General features: G+C 33.8%; 1 protein-coding gene across 6 annotated transcripts in view; it reads right to left on the bottom strand.

Moving 5' to 3' along the window:
* Positions 1-4,252: 4,252 nt before the first annotated feature.
* PCDH11X (protocadherin 11 X-linked) overlaps positions 4,253-23,532 on the bottom strand; it is a 779,467-nt gene continuing 760,187 nt past the window's right edge. For 5 of the 6 annotated variants that reach the window (XM_067023489.1, XM_067023490.1, XM_067023487.1 and 2 more), the window contains one exon: positions 4,274-5,135. In XM_067023489.1, coding sequence (XP_066879590.1) covers positions 4,453-5,135 — 683 coding nt within the window. In that variant the 3' untranslated portion in view covers positions 4,274-4,452. Of the gene's footprint in view, positions 5,136-23,532 lie in introns of all 6 variants that reach the window. The other variant, XM_059049893.2, reaches the window with a different exon arrangement.

Raw genomic sequence — 23,532 nt, forward strand, 5'->3', positions numbered from 1 at the left:
ATAGATTTAAAAAACCATTTAAAATAAAATAAAACCTTTGACTTTTGAATTAATAACCACACACAATGAATATGTATCTTCATTTCTCATAGCTTTATTAATACCTATATTAATGAATAAGAAAGCATGCAATACAGAATCTGATATCAAACAATTAATACACATTTGCCACTGGACTACATACTGCCATCCTGGACCATACAATATCCAACTGTCTCACTTCCAAAGCATGGCTACAGCTGCTTTGGGATACTGTTCACTTTCAGATGCTGTATGATGTCACAGAGGAGGAATCTTCTCGAAATACAAACATAAATACATATTTCATAAAATTCCAAGTATTTTAAGCAGGGATAGCACAAATTTCACACATTTTATTTGTAAAAGTATCACATACAATCACTAAACAATTGCCTTCTTTTTTTTATTTGTGCACACACATTTTTCTGAGTGGTCTTTTCATTTTACTACTTTTACTGATGTCAACTTGTACTGCTTTTAAAAATCATATTTACTGAAAGCATATAGATGGTTAGTGTAAGAAAGCTAGTATGAATGAATATTTTAAGGCCTCTGCATGAAATTGCTCTGGTGTGGTAATTGACATTTTAATGTAAGAAGTTTCTTGTCCAAATATAGTTCAGCTTCTCTTGCTCCCATGTTTTCCAGGGCAATTGTGCCAGTTGGAAATAAGCAAAATAGTCTAATGATTGTGAGAAAAAGTTCATCTATATATAACCATAAATTTGGCTTGGAACAAATATGAAAGAGGAAAGACAGGAAATGATAACTATAGTGGAAAATATACATCAGAATAATATAAAAAGAGAAAAGCTTAAACAAATAGATGTTCATAAATGTGGATTAGGAGATATATGCACATTCAGACTTAATATAAACAATAAAAAAACTAATGTTGAAATATACATGTGAGTCAAACTTAATTTTCCCATGACTTTAATGAAAGTGTGTGACAAATATTAGTTTGAGAAGGCAGAGGCTCTCCATAACTGTCACCAGTACACAATAGCACTAATCATTTAACAACCATTTTTTTTCTAATCAAAAATAAAATGTTAAATAATTAGATGAGACTACACAAAAAGTACCCTCTAAATTTATTACATTGTTTGTACCATATGTAAGTTTGTTTTAAGTACACTGACAACACAGTATTAGCTAAAACTTGAAGATAAAGTTCAATGAAAAAATATGTATGCACTTAGCATATAAGATACACAGTGTTTGAATACATACTTACAAATGTGGTATATTAACATTATAACTAGTAAATTAATGATCACATGTAACTGAACATGGTCACAAAATAGAACAACCAGTCTGACTAAACATATTATTACCATCCTTGTCATTCAGTTATAAGTTCTTATTTCCAACTAAATCAAATCTTACTTTTTTCAAGGGAAATATTTTTGGTTGATGGCAAAATAAGACTTTTTGGAGTTCCAGGACTAAATTTTTGCACATTAAAAAAGCCATCTGGGCTTCCCTGGTGGCGCAGTGGTTGAGAGTCCGCCTGCCGATGCAGGAGACACGGGTTCGTGCCCGGGTCCGGGAAGATCCCACATGCCGCGGAGCGGCTGGGCCCGTGAGCCATGGCCTCTGAGCCTGTGCGTCGGGAGCCTGTGCTCCCCAACGGGAGAGGCCACAACAGTGAGAGGCCCGCGTACCACAAAAAAAAAAAAAAAAAAAAAAAAAAAAAAGCCATCTGTGAATTTTGTCAACCTAAAGCTCTGTCCATCCACTCAAAGAAAGAATTTGCAATGTGATGAGAAAGATCTCATCAGATCTGAAACCTTGGAAGTTACAGGTTGCCAAGCCCAGACTCAGTGGAAGCTTAGGAAGAGAATACATAGGGAAGCATAACTGGGCTTACACCCCTTGCCTCTTTGGCTACTTTGAGCCTGCTTCCATTCAAAGCCTCTCTGGTACAAACACAGAAGAGGGTGCCCAGTCATTTAATATTCTAAACACAATCTAAGTCTGACTATATAATCAGAGTTAGGGCAATAAAAGCATATTTGTTCATTCCTATATCTCTAGGAAAGGTATCAAAACTTCACAAATTTTACATGAGGATTTAAGAGCCACCCATATAACTCAATAAATCACACTATCAGAAAAAAAATCCCAAATATCTAACGTTGGTTTCTATTCTGATTTTCATTAACATAGATAGTAACTATTCATACTACTGACATTATTTAATAGTCTTTCAGTTTCTATTTTTTTATCTCTTTTTCATTTATTTCCTTTTGTGGGTGTAGATCTTAACTAATAATGTGGAGAGGAAAATGTAGAAATAACTAAAAAAAAAGAAAACATTCTCACATTATCTTTGCAAGCTTTAGAGGAAAAAGCATTCTAAAATCTACTGGAAGCACCAATTTTGTCATTCTATGTTTCTTTATCTTCCCCAGGTATAAAATCTTCATTAACCATAGCAACAAGAATACCAACACATATACGTCATCATATTTCAATATCTTCACTTTCAAACATCATCAGTCCTTCAGGACTCACATACATCTGGAATACCAGGATGTTCCAAATCCTTTTGAATATAACAAACAAAAATGAGGGAAAAAAACCCAGTAATACTACTTAATTTGAAATTTCAGTAATTAAACTCTAGTAGTTAAAAGTTAAGAAGTTCTACACACCAAATCAGATATTATTTAAAGAGCTTCATAATGGGAACAATATATTCTCAAAACGCTACGTAACCTGCTGGGCACATGAAGAGAAGCTTTCTCAACATTCAGTGGAAATTTTCACCAATGAAACTATACATTTACCACAGTTTATAATACAACATTTACACACAGTTTAATCATAAATTACATATCTTCAAGTTACACATTACAAAGTCTACATCTAATTTAAGCAAGAAGAAATATTCACTTCCCCCCACACTGCAACTAAAACATCAATTGTCTCTTGGTTTAGTGTAATACTGAAATAAGTATTTTCAGTTTTGCTATGGATGAAAATTAAGTTGATGGTGTTTCTGTAAATTGATAAAATGTGCACATAGAAGACCACAGACAGTTAAGAGGACAAAAAATAAAATAAAGAACAGACAACAGAAGAAACTAATGTTCCCTAGGAATACTCATGTATTCTTTGCTTAGAATGACATATATTGTTTCATATATGAGATTTTGTTGGTTTATTTGTGTGTGTGTGTGTGTGTGTGTGTGTGTGTGTGTGTGTGTGTGTGTGTTATTGGGGTATTTCTTTTCGACCCCAAGAGGCAGTCATGAACCCCATTTCTCCCTCTGCACATCTCCTTAAAATTCTATACTGTAACACATTTGATGTAGATCTATAATTATGTCTCTTGAAAAGTTCCTTCCTGACTTTCATCTTGTTATCAGTGGTTTTCTTCAGTAGATTGAGCTAGAATGACAAAAATCCCTTAGCCTTATAGGTTTAGTATGTGGTTTTATCTACAGTTATGTTTATTTTAATTAGGAGTTGAATACATCCACCTTCTTTATGATTTTCTAAGCTGTTATATACAAATTTCAGAAGATAAAGACCCAATTAATAATGGAATACAGGCTTAATATGGCAGATACAACATGATTTCTGATGCACTTTACACTAAACTACAAAGATAAATTCAACACAAAAAGAAAGAGGCCCTTTTTAGCAAATAATTGCCTAATTTGGGCACAGTTATTGCACTTCAGTGTCTCGAACTCTACTAAAGAGTAGAGAAATAGGTTATAGACATAAATCTGTACAGTTTTTATAAGTTCTTTACTGAAAAATGTATATACAAATTATATCAACAATATATTCTTAAAATAAAAGTAGAAAACATAAAAAACAGACAGAGAGAAAAAAAATAAGAGATATTTCCACTCCCTATTGTTCATTTTTGCAGAAAAGCTAATAATAAAAAAGTGGAGACAACAACAAATATCAAACAAAAGACAAACAAAAATGCTACCGTACTTAAACCTTCTAATGTTGTCTAAACAAAAGTTTAGATAGAATAAACATACCTTTGGAAAATCAGATGTTTGTTAGTTTTCCATTAGCTATGTACTGGGTCCACAAAAAACAGAATGGAAAAAAATCAGTAATGTTGCACATGTTGGTAAAAATAAATGAAAAACTACAGTGCACCAGAAATAATATATACTATATATTAATATCTGCCATGATAAGCCATTCTGTACAAAAGGGTGTGACTTTTTTTTCAATTTCTTTTATTTTTAAATACACATTCTGAATTAATCAAATTGTAAATTTATTTTTAACTTTTGACTAAGGGTCTAGCTCTAGACTTGATTCTGGTATCAGTTTCTATTTACATAGTTAATTACAAATCTAACAATTTGAAGTATTCATTGAAATTGGATCTTAAACTTTGATTATATACATCCTGTTGGAAAATGTGAAGTAGCCATTTTAGTTTTATAAAGGATGTTCTTCCATAATGGGAGAATCACCCCTAGAGGGTCTGGCTTGCTGGCCTGGAGTGAAGGTTGTCAAGGGAATGACTTTAATTGAATCATCACTAGGATGAAGTCTTTCAGACATGGCGTAAAACTGAGATCTTGTACTACCTTGGGCTCTCTGATCAAGAGAAAGTAGCCCATCAGGGCCAGCACCTTGCCCCCAACCTTGCTGCAGATCCATTGGTGGTTGTGCGGGACTGCGATGGAGGGCAGCAACCTGTGGCAGAGGAGGGCTGCAGTGGATTGTGGCAGCCTGTGCCAGGGGAGGGCTATAGCGGAGGGCAGAGGCCTGTGCTGGTGGAGGGCTGTGGCGAAGAGCGGTAGCCTGTGCTAGAGGTGGGCTGTGGTGCAGAGTGGAAGTCTGTGCTGGTGGAGGGCTATGGCACAGTGCAATAGCCTGGGTCACAGGTGGACTGTGGCAGAGCGCAATGGTCTGTGTCACTGGAGGGTTGCGCCGGCGAAGAGTGGTCTGCGTCAGGGGCAGGCTGTGGTACAGAGCAGAGGTCTGTGCCTGTAAAGGGCTGGAATGGGTCAGAGAAGCTGGCATCCAGCAGGCATCAGAGTGACCCAAGATGAGACATTCTTGAGTGCAGTTGTCAGAGGCCTCTTCCACGGTTGGTTGAACAGTTATTTCTGCAGCTGTTAGGGTGGGAAACAAATGATAAAATTTATGTTTCAAAGGCATATGTTTAATAGCTACTTAAAATAAATCATATTGTTACAGGAACATTTAATAATCTATATATAAATAGATCAGAGACTTCTAATATTTTCACAATTGGTACTTGATTTGTCAAGAAATAATTCGTATGGTGACATAAATAGCCAAGAGTGTGAGGATGGCATTTCATTTCTATAATTAGGGTACTTTGGTTTAGTCTCCCAAATGTAGATATTTTAAATTGTGTTTGTGACTGTGAATGGAAGCTGTAGTCATTGATCTCTACACACAAGTCAGTTGAAATATGGTCCTAACACAAAGGGACGACATGAGTGAAATGAATGGAAAAGCCAGTCATAGAAACATGTAATGAACTAACCAATTATAGCTAACGGTTTGGTTAAGAATCTAATTAATCTGAGAATAAATCTAAGAATCAATTAGGTTAATTTGGAAACATAGTTTATTGAATTCTAAGATATGCCTTTTAGTTTCAAGAATGAAATATAGCTATAATTATCTTAAAGACAATTGGTTTCTGTATTCCTCATTTTCTGAAATCATGGCAAATCAGTTTAGCAACATAATGAATTCAAGATCCAAAATACTTAGCTCTAAACTGTAATACTTTTAAAAACTCCTTTATAAGATTTCTGTAACATTTTCAAATGCCCATAGGTATCAAATATCAATAAGTATTTCATACAAAGACTAGCCAAGTAAAGATAGAGTAGCTATATCAACATAAAAGTTGACTTTAGGGCAAAGAATGCTACTAGTAATAGTGAAGGATATTACATCATAACTTTTTTTTTAAAAAAAGGTCATTTCTCTAAGAAGACATAACAATCCTAAAAGTTAAAAATAGAATTCATGTTCCTATAAGTCCTCAACAGGATATAGAGTCCATGTACTGTCATTATCCTATCACACTTAAAGCCAAAGAATAGTATATATCAGAAGTGATTCTCATTAATAAGACTAATTTTCTCCATTAGATAACCTTTACTTTTCTTCATTTAGAAGGTACTTTAAAAATGTTCCTATGAGATTAACATTTAAAATATTCTATATTTTTGCACAACTATATTTGAGAGGTATTTGGGAAGGTAGAGTTTTATATATTTGGGGTGACATTAAATCATAAAAGCATGCATGGAAATATATGAACATACATACAAATATACTTTAAAACAAAATTTAACTTCCTCACCATCAGAAAAGCAACTGATCTGGCAGCTTTAAATTTTACAACAAAAGAATACATCATAGTTTCAACATTGAGTTATTTGCCTCTTTATGATGAGGAAATAGATACCAAGTCATTTTCACTGAAATATATGATTTATAGAAATTCCTTTTTTAACAACTTTATTGAGATATAATTCACATGCCATAAAGTTCACTCATTTAAAGTGAATAATTCAATGGTTTTTAGGATATTCACATAGTTGTGCAACTATCACCACAATCAATTTTGGGACATCCTTATCAGTCCCAAAAGAAACCTGGTATCCATTAGCAGTCACTGGTCACTTCCCCCCAAACTCCACAGCCCTAAGTGACCATTAATCTACCATTTTCTTCTATAGATTTGCCTACTCTAGGCATGTAATATAAATGGAATCCTTTAAATAAAGTCTTTTGTGACTGGCCTGTTTCATTTAGCATAATGTTTTTAAGGTTCACCCATGTTGTAGCATGTATCAGCACTTCAATTCTTTTTTTATTGCTCAAGATTACAATTTGTATGATTATACCACATTTTATTTATGCATTCATCAGTTGATGGACATTTGGGTTGTTTTTACTTTTTGGTTATCATGAGTAATGCTCTTATCAACATTGTACAAAAGTTTTTGGGTGGACACAGTTATTCATTTCTCTTGGGAGTGTACCTATGTATGGAATTGCTGAGTAATATGGCAACTCTATGTTTAATTTGAAACGTGCCAAACTGTTTTCCAAATTGGCTGCACAATTTTACAATGCCATCAGAAATACAGGAAGGTTCCAATTCCTCTTCTCACTTTCTGCAAAAATTCAGTTTGGATTTTGCAGATTTTGGTAAGTATTGTTTTGAATCTGAAGATCAATTTGTGAAGTATTCAAAATTAACAATATTAAATCTTCCTGTCTTCGAATATGAGATGCCTTTCCACTTATTTACATGTTTAATTTCTTTCAATAGTTATTTCAAAATTTTCAGAGTAAAAACCTTGCACTTCTTTTGTTGAATGTGCTCTTAAGTATTTTATTCCATTGCAAATAGAATTGTTTTCCTAATTTCTTTTTTGGAATGTTTATTGCTAGAGTATAGAAATGCCCTTGATTCTTATGTATTGCTTTTAAAGCCTGTAACACAGCTGAGCTTGATTATTAGTTTTAATAGGTTTTTAGTGGATTTTGCAGGATTTTCTGTATACAAGATGATGTCATCTGCATATACAGATAGTTTTGCTTTATTCTCTGCAGTATGAATGCGTTTTATATATTTTTTTGTCTAATTGTCCTAGCTCAAACCTCCAGTATAATGTGTTTTTTTAAATTTTTTTATTTTTATTTTATTTTATCTTTTAACATCTTTATTGGAGTATAACTGTTTTACAATGGTGTGTTAGTTTCTGCTTTACAACAAAGTGAATCAATTATACATATACATATGTTCCCATATCTCTTCCCTCTTGCGTCTCCCTTCCTCCCACCCTCCCTATCCCACCCCTCTAGGTGGTCACAAAGCACAGAGCTGATTTCCCTGTGCTATGCAGCTGCTTCTCACTAGCTATCTATTTTACATTTGGTAGTGTATATATATCCATGCCACTCTCTCACTTCATCACAGCTTACTCTTCCCCCTCTCCATATCCTCAGCTCCATGCTCTAGTAGGTCTGTGTTTTATTCCCGTCCTACCACTAATCTCTTCATAACATTTTTTTTTCTTAGATTCCATATATATGTGTTAGCATACGGTATTTGTTTTCCTCCTTCTGATTTACTTTACTCTGCATGACAGACACCAGGTCCATCCATCTCACTACAAATAACTCAGTTTCATTTATTTTTATGGCTGACTAATATTCCATTGTATATATGTGCCACATCTTCTTTATCCATTCATCTGTTGATGGACACTTAGGTTGCTTCCATGTCCTGGCTATTGTAAATAGAGCTGCAATGAACATTTTGGTACATGACTCTTGTTGAATTATAGTTTTCTCAGGGTATATGCCCAGTAGTGGGATTGCAGGGTCGTATGGTAGTTCTGTTTGTAGTTTTTTTAAGGAACCTCCATACTGGTATCCATAGTGGCTGTATCAATTTACATTCCTGCCAGCAATGCAAGAGTGTTTCCTTTTCTCCACACCCTGTCTAGCATTTATTGTTTCTAGAGTTTTTGATGATGGCCATTCTGACCGGTGTGAGATGATATCTCATTGTAGTTTTGATTTGCATTTCTCTAATGATTAATGATGTTGAGCATTCTTTCATGTGTTTGTTGCCAATCTGTATATCTTCTTTGGAGAAATGTCTATTTAGTTTTTCTGCCCATTTTTGCATTGGGTTGTTTGTTTTTTTGTTATTGAGCTGCATGAGTTGCTTATAAATTTGGGGTATTAATCCTTTGTCAGTTGCTTCATTTGCAAATATTTTCTCCCATTCTGAGGGTTGAATTTTGGTCTTATTTATGGTACCCTTTGCTGTGCAAAAGTTTTGAGTTTCATTAGGTCCCATTTGTTTATTTTTGTTTTTATTTCCATTTCTCTAGGAGCTGGGTCAAAAAAGATCTTGCTGTGATTTATGTCATAGAGTGTTCTACTTATGTTTTCCTCTAAAAGTTTGATAGTGTCTGACCTTACATTTAGGTCTTTCACCCATTTTGAATTTATTTTTGTGTATGGTGTTAGGGAGTGTTCTAATTTCATACTTTTACATGTACTTGTCCAGTTTTCACAGCACCACTTATTGAACGGTGGTCTTTTCTCCACTGTATATCCTTCCCTCCGTTATGACAGATAAAGTGACCATATGTGTGTGGGTTTATCTCTGGGCTTTCTATCCTGTTCCATTGATCTATATTTCTGTTTTTGTGCCTGTATGGTACTGTCTTGATTACTTTAGCTTTGTAGTATAGTCTGAAGTCAGGGAGCCTGATTCCTCCAGCTCCATTTTTCATTCTCAAGATTGCTTTGACTATTCGGGGTCTTTTGTGTTTCCATACAAATTGTGAAATTTTTTGTTCTACTTCTGTAAAAAATGCCAGTGGTAGTTTGATAGGGATTGCATTGAATCTGTAGTTTGCTTTGGGTAGTAGAGTCATTTTCACAATGTTGATTCTTCCAATCCAAGAACATGGTATATTTCTCCACCTATTTGTACCATCTTTAATTCCTTTCATCAGTGTCTTATAGTTTTCTGCATATAGGCCGTTTGTCTCCTTAGGTAGGTTTATTCCTAGATATTTTATTCTATTTGTTGCAATGGTAAATGGGAGTGTTTTCTTAACTTCACTCTCAGATTTTTCATCATTAGTGTATAAGAATGCCAGAGATTTCTGTGCATTAATTTTGTATCCTGCTACTTTACCAAATTCATTGATTAGCTCTAGTAGTTTTCTGGTAGCATCCTTAGGATTCTCTATGTATAGTATCATGTAATGTGCAAACAGTGAGAGCTTTACTTCTTCTTTTCCTGTTTGGATTCCATTTATTTCTTTTTTTCTCTGATTGCTGTGGCTATAACTTCCAAAACTATGTTGAATAAGACTGGTGAGAGTGAGCAACCTTGTCTTGCTCCTGATCTTAGTGGAAATGGTTTCAGTTTTTCACCATTGAGAACAATGCTGGCTGTGGGTTTGTCATATATGGCCTTTATTATGTTGAGGAAAGTTCCCTCTATGCCTACATTCTGCAGGGTTTTTATCATAAATGGGTGTTGAATTTTGTCAAAAACATTCTCTGCATATATTGAGATGATCATATGGTTCTTCTCCTACAGTTTGTTGATATGGTGTATCACGTTGATTGATTTGCATATATTGAAGAATCCTTGCATTCCTGGAATAAACCCCACTTGATCATGGTGTATGATCCTTTTAATGTGCTGTTGAATTCTGTTTGCTAGTATTTTGTTGAGGATTTTTGCATCTATGTTCATCAGTGATATTGGCCTGTAGTTTTCTTTCTTTGTGATGTCTTTGTCTGGTTTTGGCATCAGGGTTATGGTGGCCTCATAGAATGAGTTTGGGAGTGTTCTTCCCTCTGCTATCTTTTGGAAGAGTTTGAGAAGGATAGGTGTTAGCTCTTCTCTAAATGTTTGATAGAATTCACCTGTGAAGCCATCTGGTACTGGGCTTTTGTTTATTGGAAGATTTTTAATCACAGTTTCAATTTCAGTGCTTGTGATTGGTCTGTTCATATTTTTAATTTCTTCCTGGTTCAGTCTCGGCAGCTTGTGCATTTCTAAGAATTTGTCCATTTCTTCCAGGTTGTCCATTTTATTGGCATACAGTTGCTGGTAGTAATCTCTAATAATCTTTTGTATTTCTGCAGTGTCAGTTGTTACGTCTCCTTTTTCATTTCTAATTCTATTGATTTGAATCTTCTCCCTTTTTTTCTTGATGAGTCTGGCTAATGGTTTATCAATTTTGTTTATCTTATCAAGGAACCAGCTTTTAGTTTTATTGATCTTTGCTATCGTTTCCTTAATGACTTTTAAATTTACTTCTCATCTGACTTTTATGATTTCTTTCCTTCTGCTAAATTTGGGGATTTTTTGTTCTTCTTTCTCTAATTGCTTTAGGTGCAAAGTTAGATTGTTTATTCAAGATGTTTCCTGCTTCTTAAGGTATGATTGTATTGCTATAAACTTCCCTCTTAGAACTGCTTTTGCTGTATCCCATAGGTTTTGGGTCGTCGTGTCTCCATTGTCATTTGTTTCAAAGTATTTTTTGACTTCCTCTTTGATTTCTTCAGTGATTATTTCGTTATTAAGTAGTGTATTGTTTAGCCTTCATGTGTTTGTATGTTTTACAGATGTTTTCCTGTAATTGATGTTTAGTCTCATAGCGTTGTGGTCAGAAAAGATACTTGATACGATTTCAATTTTCTTAAATTTGCCAAGACTAGATTTGTGACCCAATATATGATCAATCCTGGAGAATGTTCCATGAGCACTTGAGAAAAATGTGTATTCTGTTGTTTTTGGATGGAATGTCCTATAAATATCAAGTAAGTCCATCTTGTGTAATGTATCATTTAAAGCTTGTGTTTCCTTATTTACTTTCATTTTGGATGATCTGTCCATTGGTGACAGTGGGGTGTTAAAGTCCCCTACTATGATTGTGTTACTGTCGATTTCCCCTTTTATGACTGTTAGTATTTGCCTTATGTATTGAGGTGCGCTCATTTTTGGTGCATAAATATTTACAATTGTTATAGCTTCTTCATGGATCGATCCCTTGATCATTATGTAGTGTCCTTCTTTGTCTCTTGTAATAGTTTTTATTTTAAAGTCTATTTGTCTGATATGAGAATTGCTACTCCAGCTTTCTTCTGATTTCCATTTGAATGGAATATCTTTTTCCATCCCCTCACTTTCATTCTGTATGTGTCCCTAGGTCTGAAGTGGGTCTCTTGTAGACAGCATATATATGGGTTTTGTTTTTGTATCCACTCAGCTAGTCTGTGTCTTTTGGTCAGAGCATTTAAGCCATTTACATTTAAGGTAATTATTGATATGTGTGTTCCTGTTACCATTTACTCAATTGTTTCAGGTTTGCTCTTGTAGGTCTTTTCCTTCTCTTGTGTTTCTTGCCTAGAGAAGTTCCTTTAGCGTTTGTTGCAAAGCTGGATTGGTGGTGCTGAACTCTCTCAGCTATTGCTTGTCTGTAAAGGTTTTAATTTCTCCATCAAATCTGAATGAGACCCTTGCTGGGTAGAGTAATCTTGGTTGTAGGTTTTTTTCCTTCATCACTTTAAATATGTCCTGCCACTCCCTTCTGGCTTGTAGAGTTTCTGCTGAAAGATCAGATGTTAGCCTTATGGGGATTCCCTTGTGTGTTATTTGTTGTTTTTCCCTTGCTGCTTTTAATATGTTTTCTTTGTATTTAATTTTTGACAGTTTGATTATTATGTGTCTTGGCATGTTTATCCTTGGGTTTATCCTGTATGGGACTCTCTGTGCTTCTTGTACTTGATCGACTATTTCCTTTCCTATATTAGGGAAGTTTTCAACTTTAATCTCTTCAAATATTTTCTCAGTCCCTTTGTTTTTCTCTTCTTCTTTTGGGACCCCTATAATTCAAATGTTGGTGCATTTAATGTTGTCCCAGAGGTATCTGAGACTGTCCTCAGTTCTTTTCATTCTTTTTTCTTTATTCTGCTCTGCAGTAGTTATTTCCACTATTTCATCTTCCAGGTCACTTATCCATTTTTTTGCCTCAGTTATTCTGCTATTGATCTCATCTAGCATATTTTTCATTTCATTTATTGTTTTGCTCATAGTTACTTGCTTTCTCTTTATTTCTTCTAGGTCCTTGTTAACTGTTTCTTGCAATTTGTCTATTCTATTTCCAAGATTTTGGATCATCTTTACTATCATTATTCTGAATTTGTTTTCCAATATACTGCCTATTTCCTCCTCATTTGTTAGGTCTGGTGTGTTTTTATCTTGCTCCTTCATCTGCTGTCTGTTTTTCTGTCTTCTCATTTTGCTTATCTTACTGTGTTTGGGGTCTCCTTTTTTCAGGCTGCAGGTTTGTCGTTCCCGTTGTTTTTGGTGGCTGTCCCCAGTGGCTAAGGTTTGTTCAGTGGGTTGAGTAGGTTTCCTGGTTGGGGGGACTAGTGCCTCTGTTCAGGTGCATGAGGCTGGATCTTGTCTTTCTGGTGGGCAGGTCCACGTCTGGTGGTATGTTTGGGGATGTTGGTAGCCTTATTATGATTTTAGGCAGCCTCTCTGCTAATGGATGGGGCTGTAGTCCTGTCTTGCTATTTGTTGGTCATAAGGTGTCCAGCACTGTACGTTGCTGGTCCTTGAGTGAAGCTTGGTCTTGGTGTTGAAATAGAGATCTCTGGGAAACTTTTGCCGTTTGATATTGTGTGGAGCTTGGGGGTCTTTTGTGGACCAGTGTCCTGAGTTTGGTTCTCCCACCTCAGAGACGCAGCCCTGATGCCTGGCAGGAGCGCCAAGAGCCTTTAAGCCACACGGCTCAACATAAAATGGAGAAAGAATAGAAAGGAAAGAAAGGAAGGACAGAAGGAAGGAAGGAAGGGAGGAAGGAAGAAAGGAAGGAAGGAAGGAAGCAAGAAAGGAAGGAAGAGAGAAAGAAAGGGAGGAAGGAAAGGAGGAAGGAAGGGAGGAAGGAAGGGAGGAAGAAATGAAGGAAGGAAGGAAGAAAGGAAGGAAGAAAAAAAGGAGAAAGGAAGAAGACAAAATAAAATAGGATAAAATATAGTTATTCAAATAAAAAATAATTATTAAGAAGAAAAATTAAAAAAAAAAAAAAAACGGGTCCGTCAGAACTCTAGGACAAATGGTGAAAGCAAAGCTATACAGACAAAATCTCACAGCAGCACATACATACACATTCACAAAAAGCAAACAAGGGGGGAAATAGTAATATATCTTGCTCCCAAAGTCCACCTCCTCAACTTGGGATAATTTGCTGTCTATTCAGGTTTTCCACAGATGCAGGGCACTTCCAGTTGATTGTGGAACTTTAATCTGCTGCTTCTGAGGCTGCTGGGAGAGACCTCCCCATCTCCTCTTTGTTCACACAGCTCCTGGGGTTCAGCTTTGGACTTGGCACTGCCTCTGCACGTAGGTTGTCCGAGGACATCTTCTCTTCGCTCAGACAGGACAGGGTTAAAGGAGCAGCTGATTTGGGGGCTCTGGCACAGGCCGAGGGGAGGGAGGGGCACAGATGCGGGGCGAGCCTGTGGCGGCAGAGCGGCAGAGGCCGGCGTGACACTGCACGAGCCACGAGCCCGAGGCACGCCGCACATTCTCCCGGGGAAGCTGCCCCTGCTGCACAGGCTTCCGGGAGGGGCCCTTTGGAGAGTGACCTATGCTAGCACACAGGCCTCTTGGTGGCGGCAGCAGTAACCCTAGCATCCCACACCCGTCTCTGTTGTCCGCGCCAACAGCCTCGGCTCACGCCTGTTTCTGGAGCTCCTTTAAGTGGTGCACTTAAACCCCTCTCCTCACGCACCAGGAAGCAAAGAGTGAAGAAAAGGTCTCTTGCCTCTTCAGCACCTCCAGACTGATACTAGAAGTATTTCCTGTAGTATTCCTGATACTACGGGAAAACAGAGTATTTCACCATTAAAGTAGTTTCTAATTTCTCTTGTGATTTCTTATTTGACCAATTGATTATCCAGGAGTGTGTAGTTTAATTTTCCCATACCTGTTAACTTTCCAAATTTCTTTCTTTTATTTCTAATTTTGTTCCATTGTGGCCAGAGAATATATACTGTGTGAATGCATCTCTTTCAATTTATTGAGACTTATTTTATATTGTAACATATAGTCTATCCTGTACAATGCTGCATGTGCACTTGAGGAGACTATGTATTCTGCTCTTATTGGCTGGAGTGTTCTGCAAGTGTCTGTTAGGTCTAATTTATTTAGAGTAATGATCACTTCTATTTCCTCTGTGGTCTCTTACATGGTTATTCTTTCTATTATAGAAAGTGGAATATTGTAATCTCTAACTGTTATTATTGAATTGAATATTTCTCCCTTCAATTATGTCAGTTTTTGCTTCATGATTTTTAGAGCACTGTTGTTAGATGCATATATGTTTATAATTGTTATATCTTCCTGATTATTTGACCATTCTATCATGAAAAAATATCCTTCTTTATCTCTAGTAACATTTTTAAAGTTTTTATAATTTAAATAAGTCTGATATTAGTGCAGTCACTCTATCATGATTTTTGTGTGCATGATATAACTTTTTCATCATTTCATAATTAATCTACCTGTATCTTTGAAACTAAGGCCTGCATGTATGCCTGTATCCTGTAGGCATACATTTGGATTTGATTTTTTACTTCAGTGTTACAATTCTGCCTTGTTTGGGGTTTCTAATCAATTCATTTTCAATGTTATTATTGATACAGTAGATTTATATCTACCATTTTACTTTTTGTTTTCTGTGTGTTTCCTGTCTTTTTCTGTTCCTCTATTCCTCCTTTACAGCTTCTTCTGCATTAGGTGAATACTTTCTAGTTTAATGTTTTAATTCTTTTAATGATTTTTGACTACATATGTATGTATAATATATAGTGTATAATGTTACATGTAAATATGTATACTTATTTATAGATGCATATGTGCATGCATATGTGTGTGTGTGTATGTCATTCTCTTACTGGTCTTTAGATCGTGTGGTCTTAACTTATTACAATTACTTCAGATTTATTATACACTAATTCCAGTGAGATATAGAAATATTACTCCTATATATCTATATTTGCTTTCCTCTTTATTGTGCCATTTATATATATATATACATATATATATATATAACTCCTATGTATGTACAAATTCAATATATTGTTATAATTATTACTTTATGTATTATTTGTTTTAATTAAGCTGAAATAAGGATGGGAGTACAAGTTTTATAAATAATTATCAACTATTTTTCACTAATCTTCTTATTTGCCATTTCTGGTTCTCTTCATTTGTTTGCTTGTTTCTGTGTATTTTGAGTTACCATCTGATGTTGTTTTGTTACTCCAATTCAGTTTTGTTCCTACCCACCCCTTTTATGCTGTTATTGTCATATATATATGTGTGTGTGTATATATGTATAAATTATATATATATATAATTTTAATAATGCTGTTATCAATGCATGTGTACAAATATATTTGAGCCCGTTTCAGTTGTTTGGGGTATATATCCAGGGGTGAAATTACTAGGTTATATGGTAATTCTATGTTTAATTGTGTGTGGGATCACCATACACCTTCTATAGCAGTTGCACCATTTTATATTCCCACCAGCAATACACAACAAGCATTCCAATTTCTCCACATTCCCCTTGAAACTTGTTATTTTCTTTGTGTGTGTGTTTGTGTTTTTAATAACCACCATCCTAATATGTGTGAAGTAGCATCTCACTGTGGTTTGGATTAACACTTCCCCAATGACTAGTGACGTGCAGCATCTTTTCATGTGTTTATTGGCTATTTGTATACTGCATTTGGAGAAATGTCTTGTCAAGTTTTTTGCTCATTTTTAAACTGGTTTGTTAGTGTTTGTTTTGGTGTTGTTAAAATTCTCTTTATATTCTGGATATCAGTCCCATATCAGATATATGATTTGCAAATATTTTCTCCCATTCTGTGTGTTTCCTTTTCATTCTATTGACAGGATCCTTTGTTGTACAAAAGTTTTTAATTTTGATACAGCCCAACTTATCTATTTTTTTTTTATTGCTTGTGTTTTTGGTGTCATACCCAAGAAATCTTGCCAAATCCAATGTCATAAAGTTTTTTCCCCATATTTTCTCTTGTAAGATTTTTTATAGTTTTAGCTCTTACATTTAAGCCTTTGATCCATTTTGAGTTAAATTTTATATATGGTATATGGTCAGGGTGCAACTTCATTCTTTTGCAAGTGGATATCCAGTTTTCCCAGCACTATTTGTTGTCTTCTAGTTGCTTAATGACAGCCATTCATATTGCCCCTTCTTCTCAAAAGATCTATTTCTATATATTTAAACAAGCATCTTTCAAGTTTTAGAAGTCTAATTTATTATGAACCATCTACCTTCTAAATTCACTTGCTGTCACTCTGTCTCTAGTTAAGCATTAACTTTACCAAGTGAAATCAATAATTTCCTACTAGATAGCTTTCATCCATAAAGAATAAAACAAAGCATGCTAAGAATTGAATTCAATGCTAACATTTTGACTAAGAAAATTAGAGAGTTATTGAAAGCTTGGGAAATTAAGTAACAAATACATACAGAATTGAAGAAAAATTAAAAAGCCAAAAGGTAAGGGTTTTTTTAAAAAAATTCATTATGCATATAAAATATTGTAGTGGTTTTCACAATTTGACAGATTTTCTGAGGAATTTGGAAACTAGCTGACACATAATAATTTATATGGACAGATGATACTTCACATAAAGTGCTTCTAAAAACTGTGATGGAACAATGTAATATTATTGTTCAAATTATATTTACTATAAAATATAGGTAATTAAGTACATCTCTAGAGCTTTTCTCAAAAATTCAACTTGACAATAATCCAAATTTTTTTTTTATTTTATCACTCAACTCTAATTGACTTATAGTGGATAAACCACATAAGTACTAATTGAATAGAGACTCTGTCAATTTGGTAGCAGAGTTTTAATAAATAACCAAAAACATTGATATTATTTGTCCTTAAAAAAACTCTGTTTTGTCCTTTAAGTAATGGGTATTGCTATAGTTAGTAACATTCATGACTTGAAAAAACCTATTCACAAGCTACAACAAACAGAAAACATATATCCAGAGCTACTAAATGTAATTTTACCCAGTTAGATAAACAGGAGATTGTTCACAATATGTGTGTGTGTGTGTGTGTCTGTGTCTGTGTGTAAAATTTATAAAAAGTCACTTTTTTAGCTAAATATTTTTAATCTCAGAATTCAGAATACTTTGGTGAAAATCCTAGTTTTAATTTAAAAAGGTTTGTAGTAAACTTCATTGTTGTATCTCTAAGTGCATAAAAATCCACCAACTACTAGAGAATCAATATTAAATAAAAGCACAAAAACAGAAGTGTAATTAATATTCTAAGAGTTTCTATTTGAATGAATGCTACTAAAATATTCTTTTAAGCATATTTTTTAAGTGGGCTATACAGTCTCCCTTAATACTATCGATACCATTTAATTAACTTAATGAACTATTTCCCAAAGAGAGAGTACAAGTCAAGCACAGACTAACTCAGTGCAAGTTAAGAATAACATTCGTTGTGAATTAGTGGAGTTCAAATTAATTACACTTAAAACAACATTCTCTGAGGGCTTCTGTAACTCATTAATAACATTTAACTTTGAAGAAATAAATATTATTCCTAGAGAAATATATTATGCTCATAAAGCACCAAAATACCCTTTGGATATCACAGTAATTTTCCATAGGGAAAATGTGATGTAGTCATATTGTGGATCATTTTACCATGCTGAAAAGGCAACTTGAACTAAAGTTATGAGTCAAGTGATGACCAAAATCCTGCCAATATGCACCTCAATCGAGTCTACTGGGAAAATGGAATATATAACAGGGTAATAAAAATACCTATCTATAAATAATATATTGCAAAGGAGACAGACCCAATATCTCTCTTTGGAAATCACTTACAAGAGAACTGTTACCATCTGCAGTTGTTGAGAAGGAGTGAGGAAAAATGACAGAATATTGAAATATATATTTTAACACAATGAAATTAAGATCACTGTTAGAGTATAATTCATCTGATTTGTCTCAGAAAGAAAATGTGCTTGTATGAGGTTAAATAAATTCATTTGGATATTCTTTTCCTTTGTTCTAAATGCTTACACTTATTTGAACTTTAAATTGCTTTTGAGAACTATCTGTTAATTCATATTTATTTAATTGGCTGATATATATATATATATATATATATAGAAATAGAGGAACAAATTCTAGCCTTTCAGAATTCAGATAACAAGTTCATAGATGTGATTAAATGTGCTCTGGTGATGCTCCCTATCATTCTCTAACCTTTATCAATTTGAAGACAAATGCATATTTTATAGACATTTTCCTTAGTGCTATTCCAAAACTTAATAGAATGTCCATTATACAGAAATCTCCAAACTGTTTCATTTAATATATCTGTTAATCTCTGATAGAAAATTACACATGATAGAGTTCTTATACAGATCGTTTGATTAGTTTTCAAAGCTGACTTCTCATGGAAAAAAATGTGATATTGTTATAAATTTGCTTTGGTCTTTCTTCCTCTTGCTCTTTCAGTAGCTTCCCAATTGTACCACTGAAGATTTTCAGTGTCATGTTTTAGGGGAATACTGCATTGTAACTGATACATTTATTTCATCAAATAATTTTTACTGTCCTCAATTGTTCATCATTTGGTCTTCCCAAGTAAATAACTGGGAAATTTATGACTTGCCTAATGGGTTCAGAGTTGGTTTAATGTGACCCAAATACCTAGTAAAGGTATTTGGGACATACAATTCAGATTTTCACTTTTTATTTAAAGTCTTGTGGGATTTAAATTTCCCCTAATATTGTTGAAGATAATCTGTTGCAACTTGATACCTTCAATCTATTCATGTAAGTGAACTAGTCAGAGTAGCAAAAGGACACACTAGAAACAAATATGATAAGATGAGTGATCCTATTTTCACCTGACATCCCTCCAATATCCACTGAGACTTTTGGGGAACAAATTGAGTAAAGTTACCATCACCAAAATAATAATTTGTGCCCATATGAGTAAGCAAACATCTGGAAATAGGTGCGGTTGGAAAGCTTACTATGAAAATATCGTTAGAGTTGGCTACCTTATAGCTACAAATATATCTATACATTTTTATGCTAATAAATTGTTTATTCTACACCAGACTTTTAATCAATCCATGGTTCCATAATCATATATTAGTTCTGAATTTAGACTCCCCAGAGTTTTATTCCTATATAACTTAAAGTCTAAATTAGTTGCCTAGCTTAACAAAGAGTAGGTTTTAAATTAAGCAAATTCTTAATATTAACAACCTAGGATTGCATTTAGAGTAAAATGATGGAAGAAGCAAAATTCTCACGCAATGAAACTGTCTATAATTACACAGATACTTTTCATATTTCAAAACACTGCAAATACATGAAGACATAGCTCGCAATATCAACAAACATCAAACAATGAGAAGTGACTTTCATTTGCTATAGCATTTCTAGTTAATCAACAAGTGTAGCAGTTTTTATATTATCAGGTTATTGGGACCTCAGCGAAACAATGGTGACAACCTTACACTGGTACAGTTAACAATAGTCACTAAGAAGAGTCTTCCTTTCCCCTTTAAAAGTAATATTTGATGAAAATAACAATTCAAACCTCGTAAAAGAAGAAAATCTTCGGAATTACCACAGCAGCCAAAAATAATCTCATGGATCATATCACTGAATAAATTTTGTTTCATGTTTATCCTCAATACTTTGAAAGAATTAAAACTTATTTGTTAATATTAATTGATATACTTTAATAAAATGAGCTGTGATATCTTTCATTTCAAAATTCTGTGACATATTCTGCATCATGTGACTGTAAAATATTTTAAACACCCAAATCTATACAAAACTAAGAATGCAGGTAAATGCCAAATTTTTAATTACTTTTTTCTTTTATATTTTATCATATTGAAATAGTTCACACATACTTGATGAAGAGGCAATGACACTTTGATGCAAAACATTATCATGCTAGGAGTGTTGTGATGCCAAGTATACTTCACAAAGCACTAACTGTATTTGGCTTTTGAAATTGGAAAATAAAACATTTTCATTTTTTCTGGGGGATTAGCAGAGAATTTTTTATCATTCTTTAGAACTTTGATTTATAGCATGAACTTAATACCTACAAGTCCAAAGCAGAACAAGGCCATTACCTTAGTGTGACTTTTAACTTTTTTTAGTTTAATGAAGAGTCTATCAGACTTATAGATTCTTCTTTTGGAAGATGGAAAAAGGGACTTTTGGTCTTTGGCCACAGACACTATGAAAAACATACAGAATTATTAATGACCAATAAATGTAGCCAATGCCTTTCATCTAATAATCTTGACCTATTTGTGCTAATGAAGTGGGCTTGGTAATAACTATTGCTATTCTATAAAGCAGGAAGCCTGTGTTTATTTAGACTGGGAAAACTGGGACACACCTGCCTTGTGTAAGAACTCACTTGGCAAAATCTTCACACTTCAGTTTTAACCCATTTTTTGAATATATCTTACAAGAAATAGAAATTGTTCTCTCTATTTAAAAATTAATAATGCTACCATTATAAACTTCCCCTATTATAAATTCTGGGAGTTTCTTACAACATGCTAGGTCCTTCGAATAATTAGTTTTTTTAGAGTACTGAATCATTAATAATAAATGCTGTCCAGTGTATTTGTTAACAAAGGCTATTACAGTTAAACATGTTAATGTACATTATTACAGAGACTCATAGGTGACTATTAACACAAAATCAGTCTTGATATTTTAGGATTATTTGGGGAAATATTTGTTCATAAATTTACTATTAGTTACTTATTCAAGAACTATATTTTTCAAAAGCAATAGTTAATGTTATTGCTTCTAGGCCTTTTGGCTAAGATCAAGTGAAGAGTTCATTTTAGTGACTAAAGAGATATGTAGTCAATTAATTTACATTTTAAAATGTAATTGATAGTTTTTAAAATATGCCATTTAAATATGCTTTTCAACACAATCTACAGTATTGGTGTCTTTGACTTTGACATAAAGAATAGGAAGTACAAGAAAAAATATATTCAAAGGTACTGAAAAAGTACCATTTCATGCTTATTAAAAAACAAAGTCTGTCATATATAATACTATGTAATGCTGTTAAAAGATATACATAGAAAGAAAACTCAGATATTTAAATTACTTTGGACATTCCATTTAAATAATTTTGTTTCTATAAAATTGATTTTTATACTGAAAACATATACAACAGAGAAAGTGTGAGCTATTACTATCATCATTTCTAGCCATTTACAATCTGAAGAAGAGAAAGGATTTCTTCCCCTAATGATGCTCTTTGAATAGGGCACTAATAAGAGCAAGGATAAACAGTAGTGGCACCAGATATTCCCACTGCTGGGATCACCTCTATGTTATTCTAGGCTAGGATTTGGAAATGTCAAAGTATATAATGAAACAACTGTGAAAACATTTATTCTATGGTAACTTTGAATAAATTGATTCAAATGTGAGAGAAGTCATGCAAACTTTCTCTAGTGGAAATATTCTTACTCCTGTTACAATGTTTATGAACTATTACCCATAATATACCCATAATATATATGGTTATGAATTAACCATTTGGAATCAGTATTACATATTACTTGAATGCAATTTTCAATAAATTCTAATTTACCTCAGCCAAACATTATGCATGTGAGCATTTATTCAGTATTTTGTATTTTAATTAGTCAAACTCAATATGTTCCTGGTGTCAATATGTTGATTGTCTTTGAACAAGAGAGAAGAAAAAAATATTGCTTTTCATTTTTGAAGCAGAGAATGCCTGGTACTTGCTTTTCTATTTGTGCTTGTATTGATTTGCATCTTCTTTAGAGGTAGGTCATTGAAAAAACAATGCTTTATATAACTTTACACTAATAATGCAAGTACATTTACTTGGTCGAGATAAAGCTAATTGCTTGCTTTTGTTAATATAGATATCATAACTGTACTGTAAATGACATATGAGGATTTTCTTTCAAATTGTTTTTTGATAATGCTCCAGTTGTATTAGGCATACTATAGATTCAATATTTTTGATCTGTACAAATTTATACCTGTTTTGTAATGAAGAGCATTAGAATGTTTGTACAGATACATTTTGTAATGAGGAGTTTTGTAATGAGAAGCATTAGAATGAGGAGTTTTGTGAAGTTTTGTAATGAGGAGCATTAGAATGTTTGTACAGATATAAGATGGACAAGCATTAATCAAATTTAGTCTAATGAACTATAACTTTGATGTTTGCACTGCAGACAACCTGTATTTGAATTACTCTGTACAAGATTTCAAAGGTAAGTGTATGTGCTATAAAAACATATAAAGAAACATAGAGATAGTGTTCATTTAAACAACAATCTTTCTTCACAGCAAACTAAAGTTTGATTAACAAAATAGATAAATAAACTGTTATAATGTAATAGACTAATCATATATTCCTTACAAAGTGGCTGAAGATATGGAGGAAAAAAAATAAGGTTTCTTAAAATATACTTAATCCAAATATATGTATGTAATTTGTGAATGACAGCCAATTTACTCCATTTAAGAGGAAGATGATAAATAAGGCATAGATTTTGTGTGTGTGTCTGTATGTCTGTGTCTGTGTGTGTAAAATAGGGAGGATGTGATTGTGGTGGCCATGGAAGAGAGCACAATATCCATAGAGGTCTGGGGATGATAGAAGTGAGTGAAGAAAAGGAGAGATATAGGTACAGGGAGACTTGCAGGGAGCTAGTGCGAACAGTCCTTTGGACAGTTAACTGGAACCTTAAGTGAAGAGGAAGGCCCCAGAGGCAGTACTCTTTCTCAATTGAGGGAAATTAACCAAAAATGATCCCTGATAAAT

This window comes from Kogia breviceps, chromosome X, assembly GCF_026419965.1.
Source record: "Kogia breviceps isolate mKogBre1 chromosome X, mKogBre1 haplotype 1, whole genome shotgun sequence".
NCBI classification, from domain to species: Eukaryota; Metazoa; Chordata; class Mammalia; order Artiodactyla; family Physeteridae; genus Kogia; species Kogia breviceps.